This window comes from Chanodichthys erythropterus, chromosome 13 (assembly GCF_024489055.1).
Source record: "Chanodichthys erythropterus isolate Z2021 chromosome 13, ASM2448905v1, whole genome shotgun sequence".
Taxonomy (NCBI): domain Eukaryota; kingdom Metazoa; phylum Chordata; class Actinopteri; order Cypriniformes; family Xenocyprididae; genus Chanodichthys; species Chanodichthys erythropterus.
This window is the reverse complement of record NC_090233.1, coordinates 5,584,936-5,603,739: the sequence shown is the minus strand read 5'-3', so window position 1 is coordinate 5,603,739 and position 18,804 is coordinate 5,584,936. Positions and strand designations below refer to the sequence as shown.

General features: G+C 36.7%; 1 protein-coding gene across 1 annotated transcript; it reads left to right on the top strand.

The window, feature by feature from the left end:
- The first annotated feature begins 4,972 nt into the window (after nt 1-4,972).
- On the top strand, nt 4,973-15,850 carry ppm1db (protein phosphatase, Mg2+/Mn2+ dependent, 1Db). Its single transcript, XM_067406860.1, has 6 exons — nt 4,973-5,590; nt 8,752-8,980; nt 9,077-9,201; nt 10,677-10,858; nt 11,433-11,657; nt 15,180-15,850. Exons 1-6 carry the CDS (start codon nt 5,113-5,115, stop codon nt 15,552-15,554), a joined length of 1,614 nt encoding a protein of 537 aa, XP_067262961.1. The 5' UTR covers nt 4,973-5,112; the 3' UTR covers nt 15,555-15,850.
- Nucleotides 15,851-18,804: the final 2,954 nt, after the last annotated feature.

Here is an 18,804-nt window from a genome sequence, read left to right as displayed (position 1 = left end):
CTTAATTAAAGACTTTAGATAGAAAAGCTTAATTTAGCTATACAACGTGTACTAAGCAGTAAACAAGTATTCCATTTCGAACACAGACAAGTTCCTCATATGGCAAGCTGTTTGACATTTAATCCTTAAACATACTGGTATCTATTTTCATGTTACTAGTACTAGTGTTTTTTTTTTTTTTTTTTTAAGCTACTAGTATATATTCCATTATGTACTAGTTAGTCTCGTGTAGCCAGAGCTTCAGACTGATGGCAGAAGTTCTGGACTCCATAGCAGCTTTCATTAGCCAAGGACTGCACAGAGGCCATCTGACTGACATGTAAAGCAACCAATCTCAGTTCATTTTTTTTCCGTGTTTAGGGGCGTGAAAACGTAACATCAGTGTCTCTACAATAACAGACCAGTGTCTAAATCTCTTGGACGTATTTTAAAGAGTCTATACCGTGATTTTTACATACTTCACATACTTTTGATAATCCAGCGTTTAGGTGATCCTGATAAGTTCTCATTAGCTGCTTTTCCACTGTCGGGCCAGTGCGAGCCTGGGCTAACATCATGCCGTGCTGGGCCAATAGCCTCAGACCCCAATCAGGCCAAAATCAAGTTGCATTTCCACTGTCGGACCAGTAGCCCTGGAGCACAACGTCACCATTTCACCAGTTGACTCTAGCTAGATTGCAAAATGAGCATGACAGAGGTGAATGTTTGGTCTTCACTTAAAGACTTAAGATTCCAGTAAGAATATATTTGACCAATGTTTTACAATAGAAAGATGTTACAGTAAGAGTATAATTTGTGTCAGGAGTGCACATCAATCATGCTGGTGCACATTAATCAAACTGTTTTTTTTAACATTTCACATAAAAAGAGAACACCTGGCTAAAACGTGGCTATTGTCACAGTTGTAAACACGGTGGCTTGCTTCTTCCATAAAGGGGTTTGGCGTCATGGCATCTTTGTGACACTAGTGTGTTGCATTTAAGAATGTGATACACTATTCTCTCGAAAATCCTGTAGAATTTAACCAATCAAATGACGACTTCAAAACTGGAAGTGTTTCCAATTTTGTGTGCCATATGCATCAGACATTAAGCCAGTCCGTGGGCGTGACGTCTGAGGCTGAGACTAGCCCTGCGTCCCAATGTTCATACTATCCATCCTAAATAGTATGTGAGATTAAAATAAGTGTGTCCCAAAGCATAGTATGTTGAAAAGAGTATGCCAAAAGTCCCCGGATGATCTACTATTTCCGGTAGATTTTCGAAGTGTGGATCCCTGCACACTATAAAGGCTAATATTGCCCACAACCCATTGCGCGTTGGACGAGGATTCAGTTCGGAACTACAAACACGAGTAAAAAGTGTTAAAAAAACTACAAAACATGGCGGATGTGCGCGATCGACGCTGAGAGGTTTGAGTGACTAATAATCAGTTCAACCTGATAGAAAATATTTATGTATTGTTATCTCTGTTATTTTTCATCTGCAAAACCAATGTGGACTTTTATAAATATCCGAATGGCCATTAACTTTTAAATGCATCATTATGCATCAATATGAGGAGAGTTCTCCACATGAAAGACTGCAGATCAACGTGCTGCATTTCTCTCCGATACGGTAGGAAATTAGCTAAATGAAATGTCGAGGATGTAAGATGATTGACAGGGCAGTTTACGGTGACAAGATGCGACAGAGAGAAAAGACGCGATTGTATGACGTGATAGTATGTCCCAAAGCTTGTCTACTCTTTTGCTACACACACAAAAGTAAGTACTTTTTGTTCACAGAAAGAGTACATACTTTTAGGGCATAGTATAAGTAGGCGAATTGGGACGCAGCATAGGTATTAGTACCTTTTTAAAGAAGTACTTATTCATTAGATACTAGTACTTATTTATTAGATGCCACCTATTAAATATATACTAGTACTTCTTCATTATAGTACCTATTCATTAGATACAAGTAAATACTTAAAGGTGCTAAAGAGGATGTTTTGTTTTATAAATTTTTTGCAATATTACTTGAAACTGTCTTTACTAACTGATAAAAGACTATTTATTAGGTGCACTGAAAGGAATAATATTAATATACATCATCTGTGCACGAGGTAGGGCCTTAAGAACATCAACACGCGATGATCGCGTAAACGATTGGCCCTCTGGCTTGTCAATCACTGCCATGACGTTCCTTGTGAGAGACGCGCGGCTGCACGCTCCAGTAACTTTCCACACTCCACAGGCACCGCATGCAATGTTTTTGTCAGGAGACAGGAGTAACAACTGCAGATTATGAGTTACCTGCGGTGAGTCCGACATAATGAATCCACTAACACGACACAGTGAATGCCGGTGGTAAACACTCGTGTTCCAATACTCGTGCACGTGTTTTGGGAGGCGTTCCCTCAATGAGCTGTGAAGGAGGGGGGTTGTTCTTACGCATGCGCTCATTTCAAAAACTCAATAACAGTCTTTTGGTTTCTCAGTCGACGAAAAGACCTTTAGCACCTTTAATAGATAGTAGTACACATTTATTAGATACTATTAATTATGTATTAGATACTAGTACTCTTTTTTTTTTAATTTTTTTTTTTATTGTGACTATCTATTGAATTGTTACAGAAAACGCATTTAAAAATGTTCCCGTTGATTATGGAGACGTCATTCAGATATCAACCATTCAGTTCTGACTAGTATGTATTCCAGTTGTGACTATATGTATTTATTATACTAGTAGTTATTTATTACTATTAATAAAGTTATTAATCACTTATACAAATGTAAGGGATGCTCAGAGGGTTCTACAGTTCACTGATGACAGTGACAGAATATTTAAGTTTGAACAGCACAGAATGCAAACTTAGAGTGATTGATTAAGATAACTTAATCAATCACTTACAAGAACAACAAACATGTAGTCCATATTGTGCAAGAAAACAATGACAGTGTCTCCACATAGACTCCCCCCTGATAGTTTTTCAGGCATGTCTTGACTTGCCTTATTCAAGCATTTAATAAAATTATATACATAAAGATACCTCCAGGGGGAGTTGTTGGGCATTCATACAGTCCTAGTTCTTATTTTTTAGATGCTAGTATTAGATACTAGTACTTAAAGGTGCACTATGTAATATTTTCTGCCGCTAGAGGTCACTTCAAAACAAAGGCGTAGCTTGATGACGCCCAGTTTAACCGTGGAATCTTAGACATCTGGTCTTTATCTCGACGGCCGCTGGAGCGATTGCGCAACACACACCTCATGAGCAGCGGGACTTTTATTATGCCACAGTCGCCGGTTCCGCTTTTCCAGTGATGAGTATGACGTAACACAGCTCTGTTTATCATATTAGATACATTTGACTGTGTTGAAAATTATGTTATAACGTTACTCTGTGCGTTCGCTCGGCAGCTGCTGTGAGACACTTGTTTGAGACACACTGCAGTAAGATGGATCGATTTTAGAATATCATATTAAATGCTGGATGGCTTGTGTTGATAAATGGCATGCAATTAATTTTAAAACATATTGAATGATGGAGAAAATAGTGTATTACTGTTACTAAAAATAAAGCTGCATCTGATTATGCTATGTTAGCTCCTTGACAAAATAGTGTTTTTCTCTGAGGCATGGTAAAGCATGGTACTCGCAAAAAATCAAGAAAATTAGATTTAAACAATAAGACTAAATGTGTTGAGCTATATAACAATAATTAGTTTTCTGTCTATAAATGAAGAGTTTGGTTCCAAAACGCTATAAATCCATTTTGATTAATTTGAGTAAAAAGGTGTTTTCTTTACCAAGAAATTGGCAAAATGAAAACCACTCTTTTCTGTTTCAAACTTTCACATAGCATCTTTTGGTTATAAAAACATTAAAAATTCAAATCTAGATTTTGATTTTCAAAGGTTTATTATAAAAATTTATTATTTTTTCCCCAAAATGCAATAAATGCATGACACGTTTTTTTGTTTTGATTTTTTTTTTTTTTCAAAATGCAATTAATCCATCAATATAAAAGTTATTTTTCATATTGAAAGTAAGTTAATTCACATATATGACAGCCTCTGAACTTTGTCAATACTAATCGTATGTACATGCATTTGACTAAAAATACATTCAGTCATCGCTCCCAAAATGAATTCAACGAGTCATCTTGTTAATCTTATAAATGAATTATGTCTCTGTTTGTCATTACCGATCAAGGCGTATCTGGCGTCACCGCATGGTTAAAATAAACAGTTCAGTTTAGGGAGCGTGATAGAAGTTTGATGCTGTCGTGAAACAAGCAACAGCCGGCATTTTTCCTCCTCCCGACTCGAGTGCCTCGCCTTCTTAATCTCCTCACGTAAATGATTTCGATGGCTTGCGTTTCTTCCCCACCGCAGAAAGCACCACAGGTTCAGCAATGTTCATCGAAATTATTAATTTTTCTGTTTTTGTTGATCACAAAGTACAAAGTAGATAAAGGATGCGGGGTGTATTCAGAGCGCCGCCATTACTGTTTACAGTGCATGGAATGGTGCGCTGTGATTGGTTGAGCGGATATATCGCGTTCTGCAGAGAAGTGAGACTGGCGTTTGTCGCGTTTTGGAAAGAAAGGGAGAAAACATGACAGAATAACACAACGGATATCGCATTTTGCGCAAAATTAATAAATGACTTTTCAATACCGACCAGATACAATACTGATTTTGGCGGAAACTCAATTTTTTTGAAAATGGCGTTTATCGCGTTTTGGAACCAAACTCTTCAAATATATCAAAACAGTTGTTCCCTTGTCTATTAAAACTTGCAATATATTAATAAGTATATTATATTTATAAATAAGTACTAGTAACATAAAAATAGATAACAGTACGTTTTAAGGAATTAATGTTAAAACGGCTTGCCATATTCCTCCACTGAATCGTACACAATCCTCCAGTCCAACAGATGGCGCTAATGACAATTCTGTCTGCATTACTATGTGTCTTCGAAGGAAGTAAGGACTGGCAGCTTAGAAAATAAACAAAAGACGAGCTCAGATTAATAAATGTTTTTTAGGTTAACCATAATCTTTTAATCACGTTTGTGCAGTCTTTAGGTTGATCTATCAGCAAGGACTGTCCGATTAGCCATGAATCCAGACCTATCGCTGCGAGTTAGCGTCTTCTCCGAACAAGGAGGAAGGAAATATATGGAGGATTTAACTGAGGTGATAGTGGAGCTCGAACCCAGCGACGATGAGCTGCGAGCGGCCGGACACACTGATCCAAAGTCGGACCAAGAGCCTGTCACTGAAAGCGACCCGCCGGACTGTACAAACAAGCCTTTACCCGTCATGGTAACGTGGAGAAACACACTGTCGACCGATGAGACCGACGGTACAGAGGAGCTCCTGACTCAACCGGCGGCAGCGGACAGCAGGAGATCGGTCGCATTCTTCGCTGTGTTTGACGGCCACGGAGGGCGAGAAGCCGCGCTGTTCGCTCGAGATCACCTCTGGGATTTTCTAAAGAAGCAGCGGGGGTTTTGGTCTAAGGATTACCGGAAAGTTTGTGCCGCAATACGCAAGGGCTTCATCGCTTGTCATCATGCAATGTGGAAAAAGCTTCGTAAGTAACATTCAAGACTATTTTCCATGACATTAGCCTTTTTAAAATTTCTAACTACGTTGTTAGTAGCTCCGATCATAAGGTTATGATGATCAACAGTGTAATTTAAGACCTCCAGGCAATTTTTAGCGCCTGAAATCACATGCGTGTTAAAATGATTCTTATGTTAAGACAGATGAAGATAAATACTGGGGGTGCGATTGTGTAAATTAGCAGTCGTACTCGCAATAATACACTTTTTGAAATTGGGCGCCACGCTGTATACTTACTGCAGAAAAGACAAAAAAAAAAAAAAAAAAATTAAATGGATGGGTCGCAGTGCGCATGCGCGGAACAGGGTAGTCTATTACTTATTAGTTTGACAGATAGCAGGTGCATCTAAAAACTGTTGCAGACCTTTACACGCTTTTAGAAGGATGATTTAAAATACATTATACTACGGAAGCCCGTTTCTGCCACAGCTGAATAAAAAATATGATTCTGTAAGTCATAATAATTAGAAACTTTCTAATAATTATGACTTAGTATCTCATTATATTGAGAAAATTACTCTTCATAGTGACTTACTATCATTACATTGAGAAACTGTCCCATAACTGTGAACTTAGTATTTTAAAATAATGATTGTGTTCCCATAAATATTCTAATAATGACTTAAAGGTGCAATATGTAAGAATTTTGCAGTAAAATATCCAAAAACCACTAGGCCAGTGTTATATAATTTGTTTACTTCAGTACTTACAATATCCCAAATGTTTGCAGCTATTTGTAAATAGTGAGAAAATTGCAATTTTAACCAAGGCTCCAGGACGTGTGAGGAGTCGCCTGTCAATTGAGTCTTACCCTCAGTTTCCTGTTTTATTTTGTAGAAAACATTGATACACCGAAGACTCTTCAATACATGTTTTAATAGACAAGGGAACTGTTTTGATATATAGACAGAAAACGAATTATGTTATATAGCTCAACATGTTTGGTCTTATTGTTTAAATATAATTTTCTAGATTTTTTTTAATTTATTAAATCTTTTTTGCTAGTACCATTCTTTACCATGCCTCAGAGAAAAACACTATTTTGTGAAGTAGCTAACATACCATAATCAGATGCTGCTTTATTTTTAGTAAGTAATACAGCATTTTCTCCATCATACAGTACGTTTTTAAATTAATTGCATGCCATTTGTCAACACAAGCCATCCAATATTTAATATGATATTTTAAAATCGATCCATCTTACTGCAGTGTGTAACAATGTCTAACAGCAGCTGCAGAGCGAACGCACAGAGTAACGTTATAACATTTTCAACACTCTCAAATGTATCTAATATGATAAACAGAGTTGCGTTACCTCATACTCATGACCGGAAAAGTGTAAGCGGCGCCGGCGACTGTGGCATAATAAAAGTTCTGTTGCTCGTGAGGTGTGTGTTGGCAATCGCTCCAGCGGCCTCGTTCAGCTCTCAAAACACTCAGTCCTGCTCTGCTTCAACTACAGTAACGTTAATAATCACATCCATGAACATGATTTCTTCCCGGGTCCAATCCCTATTCTTTTGCACCCTCCGATGAGGTGGAGACCACATGTCCCAAGATTCCGCGCTCAAACTTGGCATCATCAAGCTACGCCTTTGATTTGAATAGGCCTCTAGCGGACGGAAAATCTTACATAGTGCACCTTTAACATCTGATCTGATGATGAGGAAGTTTGTAAAAATGGGTTTCTCATAATGAGAGAGATTGTTGTTATGACTTGTATCTCATAATAATAATAATGAGAATCCTTCTCATAATCACTTAGTATCTGATAATAAGAATCTTTCTCATAAATAATGACTTATCTCAATGTGAGAAGCTTTCTTGTAATAATGACTTAGTATTTCTCATAATAATGAGAAACTTTTAGTATCTTAGTATCTCATAAGACTGCAAAATAAATTTAAGTGTGTAAAATAAATTTAAATGATATTTAAATATATGAAAATGATATAACCAACATGTCTCACATTCTATTTTTTAAGAGAAGAAAGCAAGTACTTCACTTATTGCGCTCAGTAACATTAAGCATGTCACACAAATGTAACATTCATGTGTCCAGTCTATTCTCTGCAGTCTGCTTCGACGATAGACTGTAAAAAAATAGGCTTCAACTTAAAACATAGACTTTTCATAATCTTTTGAAGTATTAAAATCATATGTACATTGTGATTTTTCAATAATTTATGCAGCCCTATATCTCATTATAATGAGAAACTTTCTCATAATAATGACTTAAAAAATTTAGAAATATATAGTACCTTGCACACCCGAATCTGTAGCAGATTCGCACACCCCTCGAACTTGCTGTATCACTTAACAGCTTTAACGTAAACACAACGTTTGAGTCAACAATCCTTCCTCAAGCAATAATAAAGACTTAAAGGGTTACTTCACTCAAAAATGAAATTTCTGTCATTAATTACAGCCTGATGTCATTCCACACCCTATAAGACCTTCGTTCATCTTCTGAACCAAAATTAAGATATTTTTGATGAAATCCGAGAGGTTTTTTATCCCTCATAGAAAGCAAGATATTGTTGATTAAAGTCATTATTTTTTTTTGTTTTTGTGCACAAAAAGTCACTTCATAACATTAAGGTTGAACCACTGCAGTCATATTGACTATTTTAACAATTAACTTTTCTGGACCTTGAATGATGGAAATTACTTTGCTTTCTATGGGAGATAAGAAAAACTCTCAGATTTCTTAAAAAATATCTTAATTTGTGTTTGAAAGATGAACGAAGTTCTTACAGGTGTGGAACCACATCAGGGTAATTAATTAATGACAGAAATTTCATTTTTGGGTGAACTGAACTAACCCTTTTTTTTTTTTTTACTTCTCATAATAATGACTTTGTACTGAATAAAAAATAGCGACATCTGTTGGTCAAAAGTGTGTAAATGCAAGAATACAGCAAACATGCACATTTTGCAAAACGGTTGTTTTCATTAAAGTGTAATCTATAATACAGATAAAAGCTTATCATTATTATGAGATGTTAAGTCTTTATTAAGTGAAAGTTTCTCATTATTATGACTTGCAAAACTTGATTTTACTCAACTGTGGTGAAAAGTTTGCAATGTCTTGCTGCAGTAGTGTTTAACCCTCTGTCTGTTCTTCAGCTGAATGGCCAAAAACATTAACTGGCCTTCCCAGTACCTCAGGCACTACAGCCAGTGTGGTGGTCATCAGAGGGGACCGCATGTTTGTGGCTCATGTCGGGGACTCGTCTGTTGTGCTGGGTGTAAGGGAAGATCCCGCTGATAAAGTGATCAAAGCTGTGGAGGTCACACAAGACCACAAGCCTGAGCTCCCGAAAGAGAAGCAGAGAATTGAGGGACTGGGAGGCAGGTGAGAGCTTGATGTTTGTTGATACTTTCAAGTCATCATAAGAATCAATCTTTTGGATAACATGCAGTCTTTTTCTCTTTTTGTGTGTGAGTGTAGTGTGGTGAAGAAGTCTGGTGTGAACCGTGTGGTGTGGAAGAGGCCTAGGCTAACTCACAACGGCCCGGTCAGAAGGAGCACCCCGATCGATCAGATCCCCTTCCTCGCTGTTGCCAGAGCTCTGGGTAAACTGTCACTCCAATATATTAAATATTGAGTAATATGTGGTTTGTACTGACTTCAGTTCTCATTTAAAAGTCAAAAGCCATTAGTTTAAATGGTGTTGTTTAGAAGGATTATGCAAACCGCGTTGCCTGTAAAATCCATTAAAATCAAATTCATTGCCTGTTCACTATTCATCATCAGGGATAGTTCACCCAAAAATGAAAATTCAGTCATCAGTTCTGGAATCACCTTCATGTCGTTCAACCACGTAAGACTTTAGTTAATCTTCGAAATACTAATGAAGATATTTTTAATGAAACCAGAGAGATTTCCGTCCCTCCATTGAAAATCAGTTCTTCTTACGATTCAAGTGGTTTAAATCCAAGTCTTCTGAAGAGACACAGTCACGTTATATGATGAACAGATTTAATTTAGGCTATTATTCACATACACTGAAAAAAAAAATAAAATCACTCAGAAATTGCTAGTACATTTCAACAATTACAGAGAAACAGCAAGTAACATTGAATTAACTGTGAAATTTTGAAGTTGAAAGACTGAAATTTTCTTGTAAAACAGTAATCTGCTTTGTTTACAACTTTGAAAAGTTTTTTTTACCATGTATAAACTTTGAGCAGTGCATAAACATTGAGCACATCCAATGTGCTAAACAGAAGCTGAACTCTACTTGCTTGACTTCCTAAAACAAACCTCATTGGTTCTTGTGAAAGCTTGAGCATGTTTGCGTGAGCTGAGACAACAAGCAGGATTACTTTTATGATGTTTTTGAACTTTTTGAACCAACAAGTTTTGGGTGAGTAGTCTTTCAGTGGAGAACAACAAAAATCTCTGGTTTCATTTAAAATATCTTCATTTGGGTTTTGAATGTGAACAAAAGTCTTATTTCATGAGGGTGAGTAAATTATGACAATTTTCATTTTTGGGTGAACTAACTCTTTATTTTCCACCCCATCATCTCACCTCACATCACCAACTATCATTGAAAATTAATGATTTCTGGTTGCTTTGTTGCTGCAGATTGCTGAAAGGGTGTTTTAAGAATGAAAGTTAGTTTACCCAAAAATGAAAATTAAGTGTTGTGCCAAACCTGTACGATGATCTTCCTTCTGTGGAACACAAAAAAGTTATTTTGAACAATGGAAATGATTATGAACTGTATAATACAGTACGGAAAAAACATTCTTCAAAATATGTTCTTTTGTGGCCCACAGACGAAAGTAAGTCATACAGGTTTGGCACACATACAGGGTGAGTAAACGAAGACAGAAGTTATGTTTTTGAGTGAACTATCACTTTTACCTTAAAGCTGAGATAGGATAAGCAGACTTTTTCTGCATTTTTTTTTTTTTTAGCTGATGGCCCTTAGTTACAGAATTTAGAACTTTTTCCTGAAGCTTTTCTAGAATTTCCAGGATTTTTTTTTCATTGGCAAATGCTACTGTATGCAAATAATGTTGTAAACGTGTATGTGTAGGTGATCTATGGAGTTATGACTTCTACAGTGGAGAGTTTGTGGTGTCTCCTGAGCCTGACACCAGTGTGGTGACCCTTGACCCAAGACGACATCGTTACATCATCGTTGGCAGTGACGGCCTTTGGAACATGGTGCCACCACAGGAGGCGGTGACTGTGTGCCAGAGCCATGATGAAGCTGTGGTATGAAAAAATTAGTTTCTAACCACATGATATTCAAACTTGTCACTGCTATTTGTGTTCATTTCTAAAGGCCAGTTATAGTTATAGTTCTAAAGGGGCAACTTTTTGAGTAATGTTGCTGGGCAATCTTCTTGAGCGATGATGCTTGGGCACTTTCCCTTTGAGAACGGGCAACAAATTTCTTTCTGGATACTTTAGATTGAATTTGTTTCCCATTCTCAATGGGAAAGTGCCCAAGCATCATCTTTTAAGAAGATTGCCCAGCAACATTACTCAAAAAGTTGCCCCGTGTATCATCACCTTAACAGTAGCTCTCAGATATAGTTCTAAAAATCGTTCTAAATGTTAAAGAATAGCAGAAAAATATAATGACAGTCAGAATCAGAATCCATCCAGCTTTAAAGAGCTTGTGCTTTTAAAGCAGCAGATGACAAACCTGCAGCTTGCGCTTAGAATAAACAGAGCGTTATCGTTCATTGGTGTGGAAGCTAATGTAGTTATTGTCATAGTTATCTTTATAGTTATCATTCTTGCTGTGAACGGGCCTTAAGAGTGTGTGTTTTACGCCCTACAGGCACCCTTCGGGATGTCGGTTGCACGTCGGTTGGGGTGCCATGCGTTGATGCGATGGCGTCAAAGGATGCTACGTGCAGACAATACCAGCGTCATAGTTATCGCCCTTCCTGAGCCTGGCAAACCCCACCTACCTATGCACAGAGATGAAGTCATACTCAGCCTAGCAGAGGGCCCGCACTGTGACCCAGCAATAGGGTCACGCTCCAACACACCACTCATCAAGGTAAAATCAGGAGCAGATGCTTAAAACTACACTTTGAGAAGTAATGGCAGTCTGAAGGTTTTTTCAGGAAACAAAATTCTAAAATTAATTTTTGCTATTCTGCTTGGTGCCACCAATAGCGCAAAAATTATACCCTGCAATAGAGGGTATGCACATGACGTCACAGTAGGCGGAGTTACTGAGGTTACACACACTGTGTGGCAAAAAGACTGAGTGGCAGTGTTAGTGTTCAGCGTGAATGCCGTGAATACACACAAAACACATCAAAAATGGGAAAGAGCTTCGCGATGGACTGTACAAATAGATTCAACAAGAACTTTTAGAGACTGTTGAAAGCTACAGAAGATGGATGGATAACTTTACAGGTTTTTGCAAAATATATTGAAACAACTAGAATATCCATGATAGCATGAAGTGTGACAAGGCATTAAGCCAAATTTGTTTAGTTCTTCACGATACACATCGTTTCCAAGTACCTTTACAGAAGGTAATAATGTTATGTCTATAGTGCTTTAACAATTTTTAGGGCTGGGCGATATGACAATATATAGTGTCGTTATCTGCTCCCGGAGGGCCAGTCCTGCAGAGTTTAGCTCCAACTTGCCTCAACACACCTGCCTGGAAGTTTCTAGTATGCCTTGCAAGACCTTGATTAGCAGGTTCAGGTGTGTTTACTTAGGGTTGGTCATCCGGATTTAGATCTATCTACATTGTATTTATAGTGTTGTCTAACAGGTAAAGCATTCACAGGCTTTGCTTTATGTATTTCCCCGGCATTGAAATCAGCTACATATAAATGTCAGAAAACCCGATTCCTGGTCACATGTCAATGTCCATGGACCACTGGTTCAGGACAAGCATTTGTGGTTAAAAAGTATTTACTCAGAAACATACAGAACCAGTGCTTTTGACAACACTTCTCTGCAACTTCAAGCAGACAAAAACAGGAGTTCATGATACGCTTGAACTTCAAGAGGTTTCTGTACACTGTCCAGCCTCACAACTAATCAGAAGTTTTCAGATAAGACTTTTTACAGAGTTCCTGCTCATGGTAGCCACACTTTGGCTCCATGCCCACCAAAAGAGACTCTGACATGCTGCTCATCAGTCTTGCCTGCTTTTCTCTGTCACTCTCTCCCTCTCTCTCTCTCTCCGTCTTCCCCTTTCCCGATGGAGGCCTCCATTGTCAGAGCAGTTCCGATGGAAGCCATGTCTCTGTGTTTGTTTGGCCTCAGTGTGTTTGAAGCACGGCTCTTCCAGCTGCTCTTGGCTGTTTTGCTTTGGCTCAGAGAGTTGGAGAGTGGACAGATGTTTGTGTTTTTAATCCTTTTAAGTGGAGTGGATTTGAGGTTTAGGGAGGCCGCTTTGATCATTTTTCCTGTTTGCTCTTCTGGTGCTGTTATGATTTTGATAGAGGGGAAATGAAAAATACAGAACAGGGCAAGAGAATGCAAAAGAGCAGCCATGATGCGTTTCCCCTGTTGTAAAGTAGTGATGAAGACCAGACTTTAGACTCACTTTATTTGTATTTTGTCTTTTAGAGTTGTTGCCATTTGTTTGTAGTTTGTATCTTTCACATTTCTGGTACTTCCTCTGGGCTTTTTTTTTTATTTTTTTTTTAAACTTCACTTTTTTTTACTTTATTATTTTTTTTAATATTATTCACAGATATTAAAATTCTGACCAATACTGATAAACTGAGAATTATTGGTAATTCTATTCTAAAATTCTATACTATTTTAACAATAAATTGAACACAAAACCAAAAAATAGTGTCAAATGCTACATTATTTTATGCATCAAAATATGGAAAGTATGGAAAATGAATATTAATTTTGAGACTTGCTTAATATTACATTAAACAGTGTTAAACTAATATTGTTTTTAAATATTAGCTTTAACTTTAAGCATTAGAAGATTGCAGATTTAATCTAAATGGAAAAAATAAGGCAAATGAGCATGCATAGTTAAATATCCAATTAAAAAAGTCTGATATCCTCCTTTTTCCTAATAAGCCTACTGCGTCTTAGATTATGGGAGGGTTTGGGTAAGTCCCACTCAAAAATCACTTAAAATTATAAGGTTGCACTACAAATAATCCTTATCCATTTTCACTTCTAATCATATTAGCAAAGTTTATAGGAATGCTTTTAAAGCAGGTAAATATAATATTTGTCTTTCACAATGACTGAAATCACTTTGAAATGAGTGATCTCAATGTTCCAGTTAATGAACATTTTTTTAAGGCATTGTATAATACAGACATATAATAAAAAAAGATGATTTTTTCACAGCTTCTTGAAACAGGCCAGTGTATGAGCATCTCTAACAGCAACGGGAAGCGTATTACTACTAATACTAAAGTGATATTAACACGTTTGTAATACTGCTGCGGAAATAATCGAGCTTTTGGGGTTATTCATAGTCTGCTGTAGTTTGTTAATGCTTTTACATTTATAAATTTCCTTAAAATGAGTGGAATAATGTCATCTCATTGTACCCAGTTTTTGAAAATGCTTTCACTGATTGTTTACAATTTAACAGAAGCTACTCGCTTAATTTGAGAGAATTATTTTTAAAACAACCGTTTTAAAGTTTGGGGTTAGTAGGTTTTTTTTTTTTTTTTTTTGAAAGAAGCTAATACTTTTATTTAACAAGGATGTATTAATTTTAATTTTTATTATGATAGGACGGTAAGCAAAGTGGGAGAGAGAGAGAGAGAGGGGGATGGGATCAGGAAAGGTCTGCGAGCCGGGACTTGAACTAGGGTCGCCCGAATCGCAATGACGCTATGTCCGCGCGCTGCCCACAAGGCTATCGGCGCCAACAAGGATGCATTAAATTGTTCAAAAGTGACAGTAAAGATTTGTACATTGTTACAAAAACATTATATTGCAGATTAATGCTGTTCTTTTGAACTTTCCATTCATCAAAGAATTCTGGAAAAAAATGTATCACGCATTCCACAAAAACTGTTTTCAACATTTGTAAAAATAAAAAAATGTTTTTTGAGCACCAAATCAGCATATTAGAATGATTTCTGCAGGATCATGTGACACTGAAGACTGGAGTAATGCTGAAAATTCAGCTTTGTATCACAGAAATAAATTACCTTTTAAATTACATTAAAATAGAAAACTGTAATGATAGTTCACAATATTATAATATAATATTTTCACATTGTTACACTTATTTTAATTTCTCTAATTTAGGTCTTAATTGTTTTATGCCAGTTAAATGCTTTTCTTTTCTTTTCTTTTCTTTATTTATATTATAAAATATGTATTTTATTAGTCTTCATAAACAGATTCATTGTAGTTTAATGTTTGTTTAAGTGTGTGTTAACTTGTAGTGGAGCAGTCAACTTTCTCAAAAGGACTTTACCTACTTTTACTACTAGCCAGGCAAGCTACAATTTAAAAGTAGCCTTCCCAACATGTGTAATTTGTATATAATAAAATGCTAATTCTAGAATCAGAAATAGGTAAAACACAAAATAACCATATCTTCGACCCTCTACAGACCCCGGATCCAGACCTGTCCTCAGCCAGCAGCGAGTCTTTGCCAGCGCTGGAGAGGAGGAATGGGCTATCAGGAGTGAGTCTCAGCGCAGAAGCCCCGTTAGAGGAAAACCTCCCTTATATTGAGCTCACGGACAAAGCTGCCTTGACTCTGTGCCCCAGTGAGGACAACTGGACCCCACAGATGCCCCTGTCCTCACCAGATGTGTCAAGTCCGGTGGGGAAGAGGCCCAGACGCAGCCCCCTCACCCCGAGCAGCTCCCGCCGGAGGACTGGGGAACGTTCCGTACCCAAACGCAACACTGCCAAGAGTCCCAAACGGACCCCCAGCGTCCCAATACTACAGCACCGCAAAGCAACCCTCTGCGTCTGCTGAACTCCTCCATCAGACTGCACACAAACAAGCAAAGATGGACGTTCAACCTACACCCTGGTCTCTGATGTTCTGCATGGTCACAAGAATAAATAACTGCTATTGTTTTGACTATGCCACTGTTTTCATTTGTAATGTATGATTTTTTTTTTGAAGTCTTGTGTTATCATTGTGTTTTTTCCCCTTTTGTTTCACTTTTAATGATGTGAGGGTAAAAAAACAAATCTCCCTTTTAGCGTTCGCATTTATAGTTAGTTATTTTATATGAAAAAAAAAAAAAAAAAAGAGAAAAGAATGCAGATCAGTCTCTCAAAAGCATATTCATTTAAAGGATGTATTTAATCTTTTACCCTTTAAATTAAACAGAATTATTCAAGTCCATCTTTTAAATTTCATGAATTACTTGTACAGATTTTCTGAAAATGACCAAATAGTTGTACACATACAGTATATAATATTTTTATACTTGTTATATTTTTTCGAAATAACCAATTTTCTTGCCCCACAATACTTATGTGCACATTTGCCCATGCCAATATACTTTATTCTTTGTGCATTAAATATTCACACCAGTATTCAATGTATTTGTTAACACTGCCCTGTCTTTCTAATTTTGAGTTGCTGCATTTGTTTTCAGAGTGCATGAATTGAAACTATCTGAGACATATCTCTGATCATTGGACTACAGAGCAATTGTTTTTATCATTATTATTATTATTATTTTTTATATGAAACCTTTGTAAAGGGTGAGGATTGCATGTTCTGTTATATCCTTAGAAACTGGAATTTTCTTGGGGCGTGTTCTGTTTTTTGACTATTGTATGATGGAATCTACATTTTCGTATGTATTTCGATATTGTAAGTTATTTAATATCAATAATGTCTGTTAATGTAAAGCAGATAACATCTTCCAACACCAGTTCCAGAGCTAATGTGATGTGTGGTTATATGCTGATGTTTAGATCGAGAGTGTACAGCACATTTTTAGCAGGAGGTTTGTTGCCCTATGTTTGAGACTTTGTCTATTGAAGAAGATTTTCCAGTAAACTGTCAAAGTGGATAACATTTTTATGGTGTTGTTTAATAAACTGTCACTATTTGGTATAGTGGCAGTTTTGGTTTGAGTACTTTGTGGTGTTGCCTGAATGACAGTTACAGTTTGATGGATTTAAATACATAGGAGGTTTATTAAAAAGACAAAAATCCAAGCATATTGTGGTTGCATATTTCAAACACATCTGCAGAGGGCCTAAATTATTATATATTAGGGGGAAAAAATCGGTAACACTTTACAATAAGGTCTCATTTGTTTACATTAATGCATTAGCTAACAATGAGTGTGATTTTTCTTTTTACACTTTCATTCCCTGTTGAAAACAGTGAAGATTTCGCGTTTGTAATGGCGGCAGTTGGATATCATGGAGGCTGTTCTTTCACTGCTTTTCTGAAGTTCTTGGTCGGTTATACTGAACTGCATCTCTGAAATGGGGTTGAATATTAGTGTATTGGATTCCGTCTTGTTCAGGGTTTAATATTTTTTCCTGGAATTGCAATAAAGAGATACTCAGTCTTGTGTTTAAGTTTTTTTGTTTGTTTTTTTGGAAGAATAATCGTCAGGTGGGCAGAAGTTTAGCATATAATGTTTTCCTGACACATTTTAGGTATACTTTAAGTATCTTATTTTTCTTTTGCAATTTTCAACGACTGGTGTGGCGGTGAGTCACTCTGTTTTTCAACCACAAGGTGGCAGTCTATACTAGGAGACTAGACCGAAAGTCGAGTAGCCCATAATGTGAGCGTCCGTGCACCGCTGAATAGTTTTGCTCGACGTTTTCTGGAAGGCTAATCTCAGCGCATGAATGATGGTGACATTCACCTGACAGCAGCTAAACCCACACCCTCCATAATGGTGCTAAACTGACAAGGGAACACTTCTGATCTGCTGCTCCTCTTGAGTGATAAGTGTGCGTGAGTGTGCATGTTTATCTATTCTCGGGGAAGAAAATTGCTGAAAAATGTCCCCAGGTGGACGTGAATATGACTAAAACACCCTTTTTGGACGTTCTCAAATGGAAAACATAAAAAGGCCTGGCGGATAGCGTAACAAAATAAATTGTTTTCCAAAAATGCAGTTTTGGGGAAAAGAGTAGGTTTAGAATGACCATAATCTTACACTAACTGTAGTTAAACCATGGTATTTGTAGTAAAACAGTGGTTATAGTATAGAAATGTCAATTTATATACTATATACTTTGCAACTACATGTCAGCTAATTCTCATTAAAGTATTAGTAGACTGTATGCATATCTGCTAACTCTTTATTGTGATGGTCACTCAACAGACTTACTATAATATATAATATATATTACTGTACTTACTATAAGTAACTTTGCACGTACATGTCAACTTATTCTAAGCCTAACCCTACCCGTATACTAATACTCTACTAACAACACTCTAATCAGAGTTAGTAGACGTAGGTGCAAAGTTACTAATAGTCAACAGAATGTGTTAAAAGGACCATCAATATAAAATATTACTTCCATCCATCTATACTCCAAGCCACTTATATTTGCTTCGCTTCGCTGTGTGTGTGTGTCTATCTATCTATCTATCTATCTATCTATCTATCTATCTATCTATCTATCTATCTATCTATCTATCTATCTATCTATCTATCTATCTATCTATCTATCTATCTATCTATCTATCTAAATTTACATGTAGGCCTATATTATGTTAGAGTTAGCCAGTGTTGGGGGTAACACATTACAAGTAGCCTAACGCAAGATACATAAGCAGATTACTTTTTTAAAGTAATTAGTAATATATTGGGACACTTTTAAATTTATAACAAAATATGAGTTACTTTTTTTTCAAATAAGTAACGCAAGTTACTTTGTTTTCCAATTTATTGACTGTCACCTCTCCTGTCCCCATGCATGTTGAGAGATAAATCAATCAATAAATCAAATCAAAATCAAATATTGGTGTTGTGCGCTGTGTAAACATGATGGTTATTGTAGTTCCCTAAATGAGAGCAGGCATTTACTCATCTCGCTTGCACAAAAATAGATTCAGTATTCATTAAAATGAGTAAATACAGTGAAATGCAATCTCAGAATTGTACACAAATCAGCAATAGAATTTATATTTCATTCAGCCTGAGGCTTATTCATTTCACTTTTGGTGTGAAAGGGCTTTACATTTGGAGCCTTACAAAAATCTAACTTTTTTTGTTATTAAAAAACAA